The sequence below is a fragment of the Carcharhinus amblyrhynchos genome, chromosome 3 (genome assembly GCF_965287045.1).
Source record: "Carcharhinus amblyrhynchos chromosome 3, sCarAmb.v2.hapA, whole genome shotgun sequence".
NCBI lineage: Eukaryota > Metazoa > Chordata > Chondrichthyes > Carcharhiniformes > Carcharhinidae > Carcharhinus > Carcharhinus amblyrhynchos.
The window spans coordinates 76212640-76229138 of NC_137326.1; the positions used below are offsets into that span (position 1 = coordinate 76212640).

The following is a 16499-nucleotide window of genomic DNA, read 5'->3' on the forward strand; positions in this document are numbered from 1 at the left end:
TAGAGGGAGTGATTGACTCCTGAGATGGGAGATTAACGTATGAAGAGACGTTGAGTCGGTTAGGATTATATTCGCTGGAGTTCAGCTGAGGGGGGATCTCATAGAAACCAATAAAATTCTTACAGGATTAGACAGGGTATATGCAGGAAAGCTCTTTCTGATGGTGAGGATGTCCAGAACAGGAGTCATAGTCTAAGGATAAAGGGTAAATCTTTTAGGACTGAGATAAGGAGAAATTTCTTCACCCAGAGAGAGGTCAGCCTGTGGAATTTGCTACCACAGAAAACAGTTGATGCCAAAACATTCCTTCTTGAAAACATACAATTAGATAAAACACTTGGCGCGAAGGAGGTCAAAGGATCAGGCGAAGGTGGGATCAGGCTGTCGAATTGGATGATAAGCCATGATCATAATGAATAATGGAGCAGGCTCGAAGGGCCAAATGGCCTACTCTGTTCTATCTTTCTCTTTATTCTAGTTATATAAAAGCCCAATCATTGCTCACTGGCTGCTTTCGGCCAACAGATTAAAGAGTAGAGAATACAAGGAAAAAGTAGACTCTGGATAGCTGGCGCAGTTCCCGTCATAGCATTTAGAATCCTGAGACTATTCAACAGATGCTTCCAGATTCAGTACCTTTGATTTCAAGGAATGCCGTATTAACCAGGCCCAGTTCTTGTGGCATTGGCAAGCCTTCATAAAATCTTTTATGAGCCACACTATGCAAACCTGTCAGTGAGACTGCTGATTTAGATCCAAACTCTCAACAATTTTTTGCACTCTGTGCCAATGCTTATCTATTAATTTATGGTGACCAATAAGTCAAATTCTGTTTCTGTTACATTTGACTACAAGAGGTTTGTCTTTGCTTTGAATCGTATATGATTCAAGTCATATTTTTGTCCAAATATCATCTTGCTTTGAAAACTGATAATACCACTGGCCCGTGGAAGGCACCTGGCTAGAACGCTGTTGAGGGAGCTCGGAATCAGGCTGTAAGCACTGTAGATGGAGTTTACTCCACATCAAAACCATGTTCTGACTGACTTTGGAGTTTTAAGACGTTTTATCCATGGGTTGTAAAAGGCCAGAATTTATTGCCCATCCCTAATTGTTCTTGAGAAGGTGGAGTGAGCTGTCTTCCTGAACTCCTGCAGTCCATCTGATACAGGTACACGCTCAATGATACTGGGAAGGAAGTTCCAAGATTTTGACCCAGCAACAGTGAGGAACAATGATTATAATTCCAAGTCAGGGCGGTGGAACTTGCAGGTGGTGATATTCTCAAGCACTTAGTGCCCTTGCCCTCTAAGTGGTAGAGGACATGGGTTTGGAAACTGCTGCCAAAGAAACTTTGGCAAGTTGCTGCAGTGCATCTTGTAGATAGTGCACACTGCTGCACTGTGCGCCAGTGGTTGAGGGGAGTGGATATTGAAGGTGGTGCGTGGGATAAATAATCAATTGGATTGCTTTGTCTTTGGTGTTGAGCTTCTTGAATGGTGCTGGAACTGCACTCATCCAGGCAAGTGGAAAGTAATCCATCACACTGATGGTGGACAGGCTTTGGGGAATCAGGGTAAGGCAGCATGGTGGCACAATGATTAGCACTGCTGCCTCACAACCCCAGAGACCTGGGTTCGATTCCCTGCTTGGGTCACTGTTTGTGTGGAGTTTGCACAGTCTCCCCATGTGTGCGTGGGTTTCCTCCCACAGTCCAAAGATGTGTGGGTTAGATTGATTGGCCGTGATAAATTGACCTTGGTGTCAAGGGATTAGTAGAATAAATATGTGGGGAATCAGGGTAAGGATTACTCACCTCAAAATTTCCAGCCTCTGACCTGCTCTTGTTATTTTTGATAGGACAGTGTTGAAGAAGCTTTGCTGTATACCTAATTGGTGCTATACCTGACTTAGGAATGTTAGCTGAAACAGTGTTTAATCACCTTTACCACAGGAGACAGACAACCTGATTCCCTGAACTTACTTTCATAAGAACATAAGAAATAGGAGCAGGAGTAGGCCATCTAGCCCTTTGAACCTGCCCCGCCATTCAATAAGATCATGGCTGATCTGAAGTGGATCAGTTCCACTTTCCCGCTTTCTCCCAATAACCCTTAATTCCCTTGTCTGTCAAAAACCCATCTACCCGTGACTTAAATATATTTAGCGAGGTAGCCTTTCACAAGTGGTTTAATAATATTCCTCATTGAAACAATTTATAGTGGTTTGTGATGCCTTCTCGGAATCAGCCTGAGAAAGATATTTTACTTTGTTAAATTGCTTCTCAGGCTTCAGGAGCTGGAAAGCCAATATCGGAGAGAAAAGGAGGAGGCTGATTTACTGTTGGAGCAGCAGAGATTGGTATGTATCAACATTGTTTCTTGAAACGTATCTAGTTAGTAGCAAATGATCTCAGTTAACAGCTATTCCCACCTGTAACAGCTCAGTGTGTTTGCCACGATTGCAGTGAAAGTGGATCCTGAGTAATAACTAGTGGATTAATTGGTAAATTAGGAACAGGAACTACTTACTAGCACCATCAAACCAATTAATTTATTTTGGTTTTGTTAATGAGTTTATTGTCTGCTCCAGTCCACTTGCATTTCGAAAGGTTTTGCTCTGTGATTCCTGCCTGGAATTTCCAGTGCTTGTGTCACCACAAGGCAGTTATTTAAATCCAAAAGATGTCAGTTCAAGTATGGAATTGTACAACCCTCTTTCCATGCACTGCTACTATTTCAAATTCTAATGAGCTAAATGGTTTCTTATTTACTCTCATTGAGAGTTTCAGTCAATCAATCCCTTTCCTATTCACTCCCATTGTATATAGGATTCTAATGACCTAACCCTCTTTCCAGTCACTCCTACTTTATAGAAACCCAATAACCTGAAGTCCTTTAGTGTTTTTTCCACAGTAATGGATTTTTCCATTCACTCCTGCATTGCACCGAGTTCCAAAGAACCAGCTTGTCTTCCCATTGACTATTGCACTGTCATATGCTTGTGGACTGTGGGCTGGTTCATTGTGATTATATGCAATGGGAATATGTTTATTTATTCCTATTTATTTATTCCAGTTGTACAGAATCCCAATCATTGCTCACTAGCTGCCTTAGGCCAGCAGATTGAAAAGTATAGAATATAGAAAAGGAGTGGACTTTGGTTAGCCGGCACACTTCCCTTCATAGCCCTTTGAATCCTGAGATAGGCACCAGAAGATTCAGTACTTATGAGCTATGGGGTGTGATATTTACCAGGCCCAATACATGTGGATTTGGCAAGTCTTCATAAAATTTTTACACACCTCCTGTGCATCAGTGCAGTTGTAACAGTGAGTGTACAAATAACAACATATACTAAACAGAAGCATTCTACTGGAGAAGAAATCCATGCCTTTTTTTTGACAATTTCTTTTAACCATCCCCTTAAAGGACTATGAAAGCAGGCTGGAGGCCTTACAAAGGCAGATGGATTCTTGCTTTTACCCAGACAATGCACAAGAAGATGAAGAGCCAGAGGAGGAAGGTAAGGATACAGTTCTCTCCATTTTTAATTTTGACGCTTTTCACTGATTTCTGACTTGTGTCCAACATCAGTGAGGCTGGTGGAACAGTACTGGTGGCTTTGCTGCATTGGGTACAGGATGTATGAATACTGAGAGGATCTCCCACAATCTGATTAACCAATCTCAGCAAGGCTCCAACGCAGTTACAAGAACTTTTCCACAGGGAAGGGAAGGGGTCATAAAAGGAGCACGCCTTCTGCAATTACATTGGTTTGAGAAGACATTGACCAATAAGACACACAGATCAAGACAGGGGATAATTAAATAACATCTCACTTGGCTTACAACCACAAATGATGGATCATTGGAACTTAAAATGGGAGACAAAAAGAAAATAAAGCAAAAGGATGCATTTACACCTTTTCAGAGGGTTGATCTTATTGTAATTCCTCAGGCATCTACAATCCATGACCTCACCACTGCTGGTTGGTTCTGTAGCAAAGCTGTGATTTTCCTTGTTTCACCAAAAACAGATGATTGTGCTTCAATGTGATGATGTTGTGCACTGTCCTTTCACACTCTGGGACTGGGTGGGACAGTGGGTTAGACACCATCCTTTCACATTCTGGGACCAGCTGGGACAGTGGATCAGACTCTGACCTTTCATGCTGTGGGACTGGATCACACGCTGTCCTTTCACACTCTGGGACTGGGTGGGACAGTGGGTCAGACACTGTCCTTTCACACTCTGGGACCGGGTGGGACGATGGGTCAGACACTGACCTTTCACACTCTGGGACCGGGTGGGACGGTGGGTCAGACACTGTCCTTTCACATTCTGGGACCAGCTGGGACAGTGGATCAGACTCTGACCTTTCATGCTGTGGGACTGGATCACACGCTGTCCTTTCACACTCTGGGACTGGGTGGGACGGTGGGTCAGACACTGTCCTTTCACACTCTGGGACCGGGTGGGACGGTGGGTCAGACACTGACCTTTCACACTCTGGGACCGAGTGGGACGGTGGGTCAGACACTGTCCTTTCACACTCTGGGACCGGGTGGGACGGTGGGTCAGACACTGTCCTTTCACACTCTGGGACCGGGTGGGACGGTGGGTCAGACACTGTCCTTTCACACTCTGGGACCGGGTGGGACGGTGGGTCAGACACTGTCCTTTCACACTCTGGGACCGGGTGGGACGGTGGGTCAGACACTGTCCTTTCACACTCTGGGACCGGGTGGGACGGTGGGTCAGACACTGTCCTTTCACACTCTGGGACCGGGTGGGACGGTGGGTCAGACACTGTCCTTTCACACTCTGGGACCGGGTGGGACGGTGGGTCAGACACTGTCCTTTCACACTCTGGGACCGGGTGGGACGGTGGGTCAGACACTGTCCTTTCACACTCTGGGACCGGGTGGGACGGTGGGTCAGACACTGTCCTTTCACACTCTGGGACCGGGTGGGACGGTGGGTCAGACACTGTCCTTTCACACTCTGGGACCGGGTGGGACGGTGGGTCAGACACTGTCCTTTCACACTCTGGGACCGGGTGGGACGGTGGGTCAGACACTGTCCTTTCACACTCTGGGACCGGGTGGGACGGTGGGTCAGACACTGTCCTTTCACACTCTGGGACCGGGTGGGACGGTGGGTCAGACACTGTCCTTTCACACTCTGGGACCGGGTGGGACGGTGGGTCAGACACTGTCCTTTCACACTCTGGGACCGGGTGGGACGGTGGGTCAGACACTGTCCTTTCACACTCTGGGACCGGGTGGGACGGTGGGTCAGACACTGTCCTTTCACACTCTGGGACCGGGTGGGACGGTGGGTCAGACACTGTCCTTTCACACTCTGGGACCGGGTGGGACGGTGGGTCAGACACTGTCCTTTCACACTCTGGGACCGGGTGGGACGGTGGGTCAGACACTGTCCTTTCACACTCTGGGACCGGGTGGGACAGTGGGTCAGACACTGTCCTTTCACACTCTGGGACCGGGTGGGACAGTGGGTCAGACACTGTCCTTTCACACTCTGGGACCGGGTGGGACAGTGGGTCAGACACTGTCCTTTCACACTCTGGGACCGGGTGGGACAGTGGGTCAGACACTGTCCTTTCACACTCTGGGACCGGGTGGGACAGTGGGTCAGACACTGTCCTTTCACACTCTGGGACCGGGTGGGACAGTGGGTCAGACACTGTCCTTTCACACTCTGGGACCGGGTGGGACAGTGGGTCAGACACTGTCCTTTCACACTCTGGGACCGGGTGGGACAGTGGGTCAGACACTGTCCTTTCACACTCTGGGACCGGGTGGGACAGTGGGTCAGACACTGTCCTTTCACACTCTGGGACCGGGTGGGACAGTGGGTCAGACACTGTCCTTTCACACTCTGGGACCGGGTGGGACAGTGGGTCAGACACTGTCCTTTCACACTCTGGGACCGGGTGGGACAGTGGGTCAGACACTGTCCTTTCACACTCTGGGACCGGGTGGGACAGTGGGTCAGACACTGTCCTTTCACACTCTGGGACCGGGTGGGACAGTGGATCAGACACTGTCCTTTCACACTCTGGGACCGGGTGGGACAGTGGGTCAGACACTGTCCTTTCACACTCTGGGACCGGGTGGAACAGTGGGTCAGACACTGTCCTTTCACACTCTGGGACCGGGTGGAACAGTGGGTCAGACACTGTCCTTTCACACTCTGGGACCGGGTGGAACAGTGGGTCAGACACTGTCCTTTCTCACAGGGACTAGGTGGGACAGTGAGTCAGGCAGTGTCCTTTCACAGTCTTATATCAGTCTAGTTTATTTAAGGGAACCTATGCCATCTCAGTTTGTGACAGTCTCATTGGAAAAAGTCTACAATACCATCATAATTTAGCACATACCTCTTACATACCTCTTACATGTGGCTAGATATTTTAGACTTTGGATACTGATGGAGTAGACCTTTGTTGGTGCAACATGGGTCATCTTAGAGTGACATGTACCAGATTTGACTGTTTATTCTTTTGTTCTAATATGTTTTCCATTGTTGTCTTTCTGCACAGTGCAATGGACAGAGCGAGAGTTTGAGTTGGCCCTATGGGCATTCCGTAAGTGGAAATGCTACCAGTTTACCTCCTTGCGGGACCTGCTCTGGGGAAATGCCATCTTCCTGAAAGAGGCCAATGCCATCAGTGTGGAGTTGAAGAAAAAGGTAATCAGCAATTTTTCAGGGGCACACTAGGACTTAGATTAGATTGTGCCCTATGTTAACCCACTGTGTGGTTAATAGCCAATATGAATTGAGAAGAAACTGTCCTGTAAGGCTGGAAGTTCAAGCGATCATGCACACCATCTGTGTACATGTCTTCAGATTCTTAAATTAATCTTTTTAAACACATCCAGGTATAACTTTGCTAACCACAGTATAAACCTTGTGAACGTTTTAGTCAGGTCAGATCTTGATGGCCTAGAGACTGAGGTGAGACAGTGCAATCTAGTCAGGCGAGAAGTTTATGTGAGGTGAAATATAGAAATATAGGACCAGAAGCATTTTGAAATTGACACATCATACATAGGCAGTAGAGCTGAGATGGTAGGCAAACAAATCCAGAGCTCCCTGGATGATAAAAGAGATATTGGGTGGAATTTTATGACCTCATTGTGTCTGTTTTGCACTGGAAAAAAAATTGAGCATGATGTGATTAGGAGAATGGCTTCCGTTTTTGCATCCATTCCCATTTCACCAAAGAAAAAAAAATCAGGAGCCTGCCCAAAATGAGCAAAACGTTAGTTTGTCTTTTTTTGCATTCATCACAATGTCACTAGCGAGTTTCATTCCCAATCGTCTCAGCTCATCTGTCTTAATGATCTTGATCACCGCAGCTGGATCAGTCAGGAAAACACCTCATGTATAAAAGTTGGATTCAGGTGCTTGATCAGTGAGGAGGTAAGTCTTGCTTTCAAACTGTTCCGAGCTGCCCAGAGTGGGTTGTTTTGTGGTGGCCATGTTGCATTTTGGGTCAGAGGGGTTCCTGTGGGCCCCTGGGTCACTCCATGGGGCAATAGTGCTTCTGCAGTGAGCTCCAGCGTTACCTGGCCTTTCCAGTCCTGGAAGACCACCTGCATCCTACCCATGGTGATCGAGCCCTCTGCAATGGCCAAATGAGTCGGAGGTCCCCCGTGCAAGACTTCTTGAGAAAGTGAGAGGGCATGGGATCCAAGGGGCTGTTGCCTTGTGGATCCAGAACTGGCTTGCCTGCAGAAGGCAAAGAGTGGTTGTGGATGGGTCTTTTTCTGCATGGAGGTCGGTCATCAGTGGAGTGCCCCATGGATCTGTTCTGGGACCCTTGCTGTTTGTAATTTTCATAATTGACCTGGATGAGGAAGTGGAGGGATGGGTTGGTAAGTTTGCCGACGACACGAAGGGTGGTAGTGTTGTGGATAGTCTGGAGGGATGTCAGAAGTTGCAGCGTGACATAGATAGGATGCGAGACTGGGCGGAGAAGTGGCAGAATGGACTTCAACCTGGATAAATGTGTAGTGGTCCATTTTGGCAGGTCCAGTGGGATGAAGGAGTATAATATTAAGGGTAAGACTCTTAGCAGTGTGGAGGATCAGAAGGACCTTGAAGCCCAGGTCCATAGGACTCTTAAATCGGCCTCGCAGGTGGAGGATGTGGTCAAGAAGGCGTATGGTGTACTGGTCTTCATCAATCAAGGGATTGAGTTTAGGAGTAGGGAGATAATGATGCAGCTTGATAAAACCCTAGTCAGACCCCACTTGGAGTACTGTGCGCAGTTCTGGTTGCCTCATTACAAGAAAGATGTGAAAGCTATTGAAAGGGTGCAAAGGAGATTTACAAGGATGTTGCCTGGATTGGGTGGCATGCCTTATGAGGATAGGTAGAGGGAACTAGATCTTTTCTCCCTGGAGAGACGAAGGATGAGAGGTGACCTGATAGAGGTTTATAAGATGTTGAGAGGTATAGATCGGGTGGATTCTCAGAGGCTATTTCCCAGGACTGAAATGGTCACCAAGAGAGGACACAGGTTTAAGGTGCTGGGGAGTAGGTACAGAGGAGATGTCAGGGGTAAGTTTTTCACTCAGATGGTGGTGGGCGGGTGAGTGGAATCAGCTGTTGTCGGTGGTGGTGGAGGTGAACCTGTTGGGGTCTTTTAAGAGACTTCTGGATGAGTACATGGGATTTAATGGGATTGAGGATTACAGATCGGCCTAGTAGGTAGGGGTATGATCAGTGCAACTTGTGGGCCGAAGGGCCTGTTTGTGCTGTAGTTTTCTATGTTCTGTGTTCTAATGGCAGCAATAAGTGCCCTGTGAGACTGGGCCATGTTCTGCAGTCCCTCAGCCATGACGCTCTGTGACCGGGCCATGTTCTGAAAGGCTGCTGCCATAGCCTGCTGTGTCTTGGTGCTATCCCGCTGGGTCTCCTGCAGGCTCTCAAGCCTCTCAGCCACGGGCACCAGAATCTTGAAGTCTGTTGAGGCCCTCAGTTGTGACCTGCTTGACTCAGCCATGGCTCTCTGGGATTTCACCATGGCCTGCTGTGACTCAGCCATTGTTTGGAACCTGTCACCGATGGTAAGGATCCTCTGCCCCAGGCTTTCCATTGCAACTGCCACCCTTGCTGTGTTGGCCTGGGAACCATGCAAGACAGGCAATAGCTGGTCCCCCTGAAAGCTTTGCGACTCTTTCCAACAGCCTTGCAGCTGGTCCAGTGTGGCCTTCAGCCCCTTCTGCATCCCCTGGCTCAGTTGCTGCATTTCCAGCAGCTGAGGGAGAAGTGATCTCAGAGTACCAGCCTGTAGCCTGTGATCAGCTGAGTCCTCACCTCTGGCAGGCCCTCACATGCCAGAGGCCTCAGACCTTCCCTCCTCCACCCGATATGCATCAGCAGATGTGTCCTGTGCACCAGAGAGTGACCCACTTGGCACCCACTGATGCGAGAATCTCTGGGATGGTGGGTTGTGAGGTGAAAGCTGACACAAAATTGGTGCTAGCCCCAGTGGTCTGTCCATCTACTTCCTCCGAGGAGTCTTCTGAACTGTCAGGGGCAGGATGGATGGGAGCAGCAGTGGGGGCTGCAATGCCTCATGGCCCAGGCGTGTCGGGGTCCCTTCCTGCAACGCAGAACACGTGGTTAAGTGCAAGGAAGGGAGAGGAATCTGGGACGCATGCAACTTACTTCAGATTTCTCCAACAAGTGGAGGATTGACAGATGCTCACTTCTATGCTGCAGCCCGACCATGCTGTCACTAATGGTCCACAAGCTCTCCTCTCCTGCAAGTTCCAGTGCCAGTTCCTCAAAGAGGGTGAGGACCCAAATCTCAGCCACACCACCCCCTGTCTTCACCCTCTCCTGGTGATTATGGACATTCTTCTCCTGTGTAGATAGAAGGAGCCATGTAAAATCTGATGGCATAAGGGGATGGGCCTCAGAGGGCAAAGGTTGTGATACTCTTGGGTGGGAGAAGGGAGGCACTTCGGGGTCAGGGGCTGAAAGCATGCTGGGGGTGGGGGGTATCTGGGGTCATTTAGGAGGAAGATGCTGGATGAGGTAAAACACTCACCCTTGCTGCCCAGATGAGGCCATTCAGTTCTTATATGGCACTGCTTCCTGGTTCTCCTGGCCTGTGCCCTGGCACGAATGCGTGCTCCTATGCTGCATTTTTCTATCCCTTCCCCTAGGATGGTACCCTGGGGGAAGAGGGTGTCCCGCTTTGCCTCCACTAACCTGACCAGATCTGCATCCAAAAAATGGGGAGTTGTTTTCCTGGAGGCCATTTTTTCCTGCACTGTCTGGTTCAGTGCAGGGTTTTTATGGAGCTATCCCTCATTACGGCAGATCAGCTGCAGGCAGTTTGGATGAGTCATGTTAGAGCATTCCAGTGAGTTTAATGCAATGTGTCTTGTTACCATGGAGGGGAAGCCAAATCACCACTAGCAGGTGCGCTGATACAGGTGGGGGGGTGGAGGCGAATGTACCTTTGTGAAGATTTGAGGCAGGCGAGAGAGAGAGTCATGTCAGTCATCCTTCGGGGCTGATGAGGAGGCCATGTGCAAGGGGGTCTGTTGGGGGGGGGGGGGGGGGAGTTGCGTGGTGGAGAGATAAGGAGGTCTGCAATGTTGGGAGGGTTTTTGATGTCTGTGGAGGAGGGGAAGGCTTTAACTGGCCCAGGGTGGTTCTTTCAACAGAGCAGTTTTTTTTTCCACTTTTCCTACGCATGTGCAGTTTGTGGCTCCGATCTGAGCTGCTGGCTATCTGGTGAGTTAAGCCCTGCCCACTGCCACTGACAGCTAGAAACAGACTAGGCCATATTTTAAAAGACTGAGTGCATATGATTGGGCATGAAAATTTGCCCGAAAAACAAATCAGGAACTCTCCCATTTCCAGGCTAGATACTTTGAAAAAAAAACTCAAAATTCCACCCAGTCAGTGAGATGAAGCAGAAAATGGGTGGACAGACGCCAGGTGGACAATAAAATTGAGAATATCGCTGAATTATAGAAAGTTCACTGATAAGAGAAAAGAAATAGTAAGAGAGTTAGTGAAAGAGTATGAGGAGAGATTGGGAGTTAACATAATAGGGATCCAAAAGTCTTATATAGCTCATGTAAATTGTAAAAGGAAGAATGAAATGAATTTGGAATCTAAATGGGGGTTGAAGCATAGAGACAGGAAGCACAGCTGCAGAAGTAAATAAGTTATGTGCATCTGAGTTTACCAAAGTAGATTCTGCCCAGAGTTGTAGTGAAAAAGGAGATAGAGGCAGCACTGGATGGGCTAAAGAAGAGGTGTTACAAAGGCTGGCTGTACATAAGATTGATTAATCGCTAAGGCCAGTAGAAATGCATCCGAGGTTATTGAGGAAAGTTAGGGTAGAGATTGCAGAGGCACTGGCCATAACCTTCAGGTCCTCCTTAGATACAGGAGTGGTGCCAGAGGATTGAAGAATTACAAATAGTGCATCTTTGTTCTGAAAAGAGTCTGAGGATATACCAGCAATTCTTGGCCAGTCAGTTTAATCCTGATGGTGAGAAAACTCTTAGAAAGAATCCTATGATACAAAATCAACAGTCACTTGAACAAATGTGGATTAATTAAGGAAAACCAACAATATTTGTTAAGAACAGTAGCACAGTGGTTAGCACTGCTGCCTTACAGCGCCAGGGACCTGGGTTTAATTCCCAGCTTGGGTGACTGCGTGGAGTTTGCACCTCCTCCCCTTGTCTGCATGGATTTCCGGTTTCCTCCTACAGTCCAAAGATGTGCGGGTTAGGTGGATTGGCCATGCTAAATTGCCCCTTAATGTCAGTGGGACTAGCTAGGGTAAATGTATGGGGATACGGCCTGGGTGGGATTGTGGTCGGTGGACAATTGATGGACTGAATGGCTTCCTTCTGCCCTGTAGGATGCTATGATTATCTGACTAATCATGTTTAATAACTTGCTTGAATTTTTTCATGAGAAAAGAGAGGGTTAATCAGAGTAACGTATTGATGTGGTACTTCCAAAAAACATTTGAATAAGTGCTATTTAAAAGACTTGTGAGCAGTGTTAGCTGTGAAATAAAGCAGACTGTGGCAGCATGGATATGAAATTGGCTAAGTGACAGGAAACAGAGTGGTGGTGAAAGGTTGCTGTTCAGACTGGAGTGAGGTATATAGTGGAGTCCCTCAGGAGTTGGTGTTAGGGCTGCTACCTTTCTTGATCGATATTAATGACCTGGACTTAGATGTGCAGCTATTTCAAATCAGGCAGCTGACACAAAACTTCAGGTGTTGTGAACTCTGAGGAGGTTAGTTAAAAACTTCCAGAGGACTTAGGCTGATGGAATAGGCAGACAAGTGGCAGATTAAATATATCACAGATATGTAAAGTCATTCATATTGTAGCAAGGTTACAATTCATATTGTAACAAAAAGTACAATTCTAAAGAGGGTGCAGAAAAAGAGAGACATGTTATACATATATACTATATCTGTGCGCACAAATCATTGAAGGTGGCAGGGCAGGTTGAGAAAGTAGTTAAGAAGGCATGTGGGATCCTGGGCATTATAAATGGAACCATGGAGCCTTTTTTTATCATTTTGATTCTAAGTGATGGGTGGACTTGAAACTGGGAGTGTTTCAGATCTGACTCTCAGACCCATTCTGTGGTGCCCCCATACACACTCTGCCTGCAAAAATATCAGCGATTCCGAATCACGCTGCAGAAACCTGTGGGCTGAGCTTAATGTACCCGAAACCCTGCAGTTATGATCAGTGTTTCCAACTGTGCACGTGTAGAAAAAGAAATGATAGAGTATCATTTCCCTGCCACATCCCTCCTGGGCCGGATAATGCCACCACTGGTTCTCACAGACATTTCCCCTCTCCCACAACATTACTGACCCCCTTATCCCCCCCCCTCCCAGATTGATCGCGGGTCCCTTGCCACCCTTCCTCTCCACCAATCTCAAGCAGAGCAGCAGCGAACCCCACGCCCCACACACACACACACACACACACACAACCGATCTCAAGCAGAGTGGCAGTGGACCTATCCCCTCCCACTGATCTCAAGCAAAGAGCCGCTGCGCGCAAGGTACCTACCTCCTCACTAACTGGAATGCCCGAATCAGACTTCTATGGAGCATGTCTGTTTTGAGCTAATTCTGGATGGGTGAATGTGGTGGTAAAGGGGGGTATGCTGGTAAAGTTGGGCATGCAGCCCATTAAGTAAATTTAAAAGGATGCAAATGCAGTTGAATGGCCGTTGTGCCTGTTTTGGGCATGGTCCTGATTATGGCCATTTTCGGACCTTGGTAAAGGGTGAACCAGTGCAGAGGTGGGCACAGATCGCGCCATTCGCCTCATGCCCGACTTTACCAAATTTTCATGCTCAAAAACAGATGCAACACGATGGTAAAATTGGGCCCATAGAGTATAAAAGCAAAGAATTTGTGATAAACCAGTTTAAAATAAGGATTTAGTCTTAACTATAGTGTCCAGTTCTGAGAGCCTCACTTCAGGAAGTATATGAAGGTATTACGGTGTGGAAAATTCATGGAAATGATTCCAGGGCTGAGAAACTTCACTCTCATGAATAAATTGGATGAACTGGGACTGTGGATAAGGAAGGAGATTTGATAGGGGTGGCTAGAATCACAAGGGGTCTGGACAGAGTAGATAGGGAAAACCTGTTCTTGATAATAGAAGGATTGATTAGCAAAAGAAGCAAAGGCAACACGAGGAAAAGCTTTTTCTGCAGAGTGGTTAGGATTTGGAATGTGCTGGCAGATTAAGAAAAGAGAATTGGATAATTATCTGGGGTAAAAGAGTTTTCAGAACACTGGTGAAAAGGTGGGGGAAGGGACCAAACTGGTTGCTGTTGCAGAGATCTGTCATGGACGCTGTAAGCCTAGTGGCCTCTTTCTGTTCTGTTAATCATGTATTCAAAAACTTCACACCTGTTGGTTTTGTTGAAATAGTAACTAAGCAAATTGGTCAAATTGAGGCAAATTTCACCATGTTTTGATTAGGGGGATGAGCTCAGTCTTTCCAAAATTCAATTGGTCTAAATGTTAACTTGTTCAATATTAACTAAGTCCAGCTATTATAGAGGAAGTTTAAGAATCTGACATTAGCCTTTGGAGGAGAAAACAGGATAGAGCTTAGTGCCCTCAGTATATCTCTCAGATAGTCTGACCCCTCACAGAAGAGTTGCACATGGGTAATGAAGACAGATGCAAGAAGGGTTCACTAGAGCTCGCCATGCAAACTGAACCCATTGTAGGGACTGTTGAGAAATTGGAAGAAGGTGGAGTTATCAGTTGTGCCAACGACACCAAAGTGGAGACATGAGTCAGTCTCGGTCTCACACAGGATTCAATTTGTGACTTTGATTGTTGTGACGCAATTATTTGGGCAGAACAGCAGTTAGATTAGATGGACTCAGATATAAGCATTGTTGAGAAAGTTGGGAGCATACTTGTAAGATAAAATGCATTCTTGGACATGTGCGGGGAAGGGAAGGTTTGCATCATTGTTGGTGCTGAGAGAAGGGGCCACAGTCAAACTCCCCACCTCCACAACTCAGATACTTATTAAACACGTGTAACAGATAGGTAGGTTCTGCAAAGAACCACAAAAGCTTGTTTCAAAATGTTGCCTTCTATTTAAACAGGTACAGTTCCAATTCGTACTCCTCACAGACACATTATACTCTCCTCTACCTCCTGAGCTCATGCCTCCTGATGCAGTCAAGGACAGAGAGAAGCGGCCATTCCCACGCACCATTGTGGCAGTCGAAGTCCAAGACCAGAAGAATGGAGCGACACACTACTGGACCCTAGAGAAACTCAGGTATGAGGAAGTAAGAGGTGTCAAACAAGAAAGAACCGTGTTTGCATCATGAACAGTCCCAGGGTATGTTTAACATTGACTATTGGAATTAAGGACTCTAGGAACTTAAAAACATTTATTAACTATATACAAGGATAGGTAAGCAGGATGCTCTTCCAGAACCATTTCTCTATGTTCCAGTGACACATGATGTGACAGATGAACTATTAGCTAAATAGCTATTAACCCTTTATACTAGACCTCTAAGTCTTTTGGTGTCCTCCTCAAATATTTATACATCCTTATTTCCTGCACATTACCCCCACGCCTCCCCCCCTCTCCCCAACCCCACAGCATCTCTTGTGGCAGTGGCATTAATTTCTATCCATAATCTCAGTTCTTTTGGAAGATGTATGTTTTGCCAGTGTGCTGATTGGTTGGGGCCTTTCACTTGGCCAAAGGATTTAGGTAAAGGTGGGAAATTTTCCATAAAGGACTACTACTTTTACTTAACTGTCTTGGGACTATGTTGGCATTATTCCTTCTGATTCTATGGCACAGTTATTTCCTGTCTACCTTGTATTCAGTGGCTTTCACTTTTGTGCCAATGTTGGTTTCATTGGGGGAATCGGTGGGTTTAACACTGCCACCATGAAATATAATCTGAAATGGCCCCTGGATATGTTTGACTACTGGAAACAAGGTCTCTAGGAAATTTCAAACATTCATTACCTAAATAAAACATATAGGGACTGATAAGCATGATGCTCCCTTCAGAACCACGTCTCTCTTGAGTTCTAATGACATGTGATTTGACATCGCTGATGACATACATTAGCCAACATCATGATAGCTATTAACACTTTATACTACAGTTGTCTGAAACTTTGGGCTCGGTAGAGATCCTACGCATAGGAATACAAATGAGGTAAGTTATCAGCACAATATCTACACGATGCTGGACCATCATAATCTACATATTTGTACATTTGGATAGCAGTATAATTCTGAACCTGAAAAATGGTTCTGCTTCATCTTCAGTATAGGGAAAATTAAATGAGGCTGTACTTCCTGAGCAGGTGGGAGCATGGGCCAAAGGATGGGATCAACACATATTGTTATGTAAAGATCTATTATTATTCGCGCTCGTAGCTATTAAGGGTCTCCCTACAAAAACTCCTCTTACTCCTCAGGTTTAAAATGTGGCCCCAACAAGAGTTTACATGAGTTAAGGTTACCTGCTTGGCTGTAATCAAAATTCATGATGTAGAGATGCCGGCATTGGACTGGGATAAACACAGTAAGAAGTCTCACAACACCAGGTTAAAGTCCAACAGGTTTATTTGGTAGTAAATGCCACTAACTTTTGGGGTTCTGCCCCTTCATCAGGTGAGTCAGAGTTCTGATCACAAACAGAGCATATAAAGGCACACACAGTTTACAGAATACTGATTAGAATGCGAGTCTTTACAGCTAATCAAGTCTTAAAGGTGTAGACAATGTGAGTGGAAATAGCATTAAACATAGGTTGAAGAGATGTGTATTGTCTCCAGACAGGACAGTTAGTGAGATGTTGCAAGTTCAGGCAAGTCATGGGGGTTACAGATAAGAACATAAGAAATAGGAGCAGGAGTAGGCCATCCACCC

General features: G+C 46.6%; 1 protein-coding gene across 28 annotated transcripts in view; it reads left to right on the forward strand.

The window, feature by feature from the left end:
* kif1aa (kinesin family member 1Aa) overlaps positions 1-16499 on the forward strand; it is a 291200-nt gene that overhangs the window by 155294 nt on the left and 119407 nt on the right. For all 28 annotated transcript variants that reach the window (XM_080185350.1, XM_080185352.1, XM_080185353.1 and 25 more), the window contains 4 exons: positions 2289-2361; positions 3432-3525; positions 6571-6719; positions 14695-14873. In XM_080185350.1, the coding sequence (XP_080041476.1) occupies positions 2289-2361; positions 3432-3525; positions 6571-6719; positions 14695-14873 (495 nt within the window). The remainder of the gene's footprint in view (positions 1-2288; positions 2362-3431; positions 3526-6570; positions 6720-14694; positions 14874-16499) is intronic.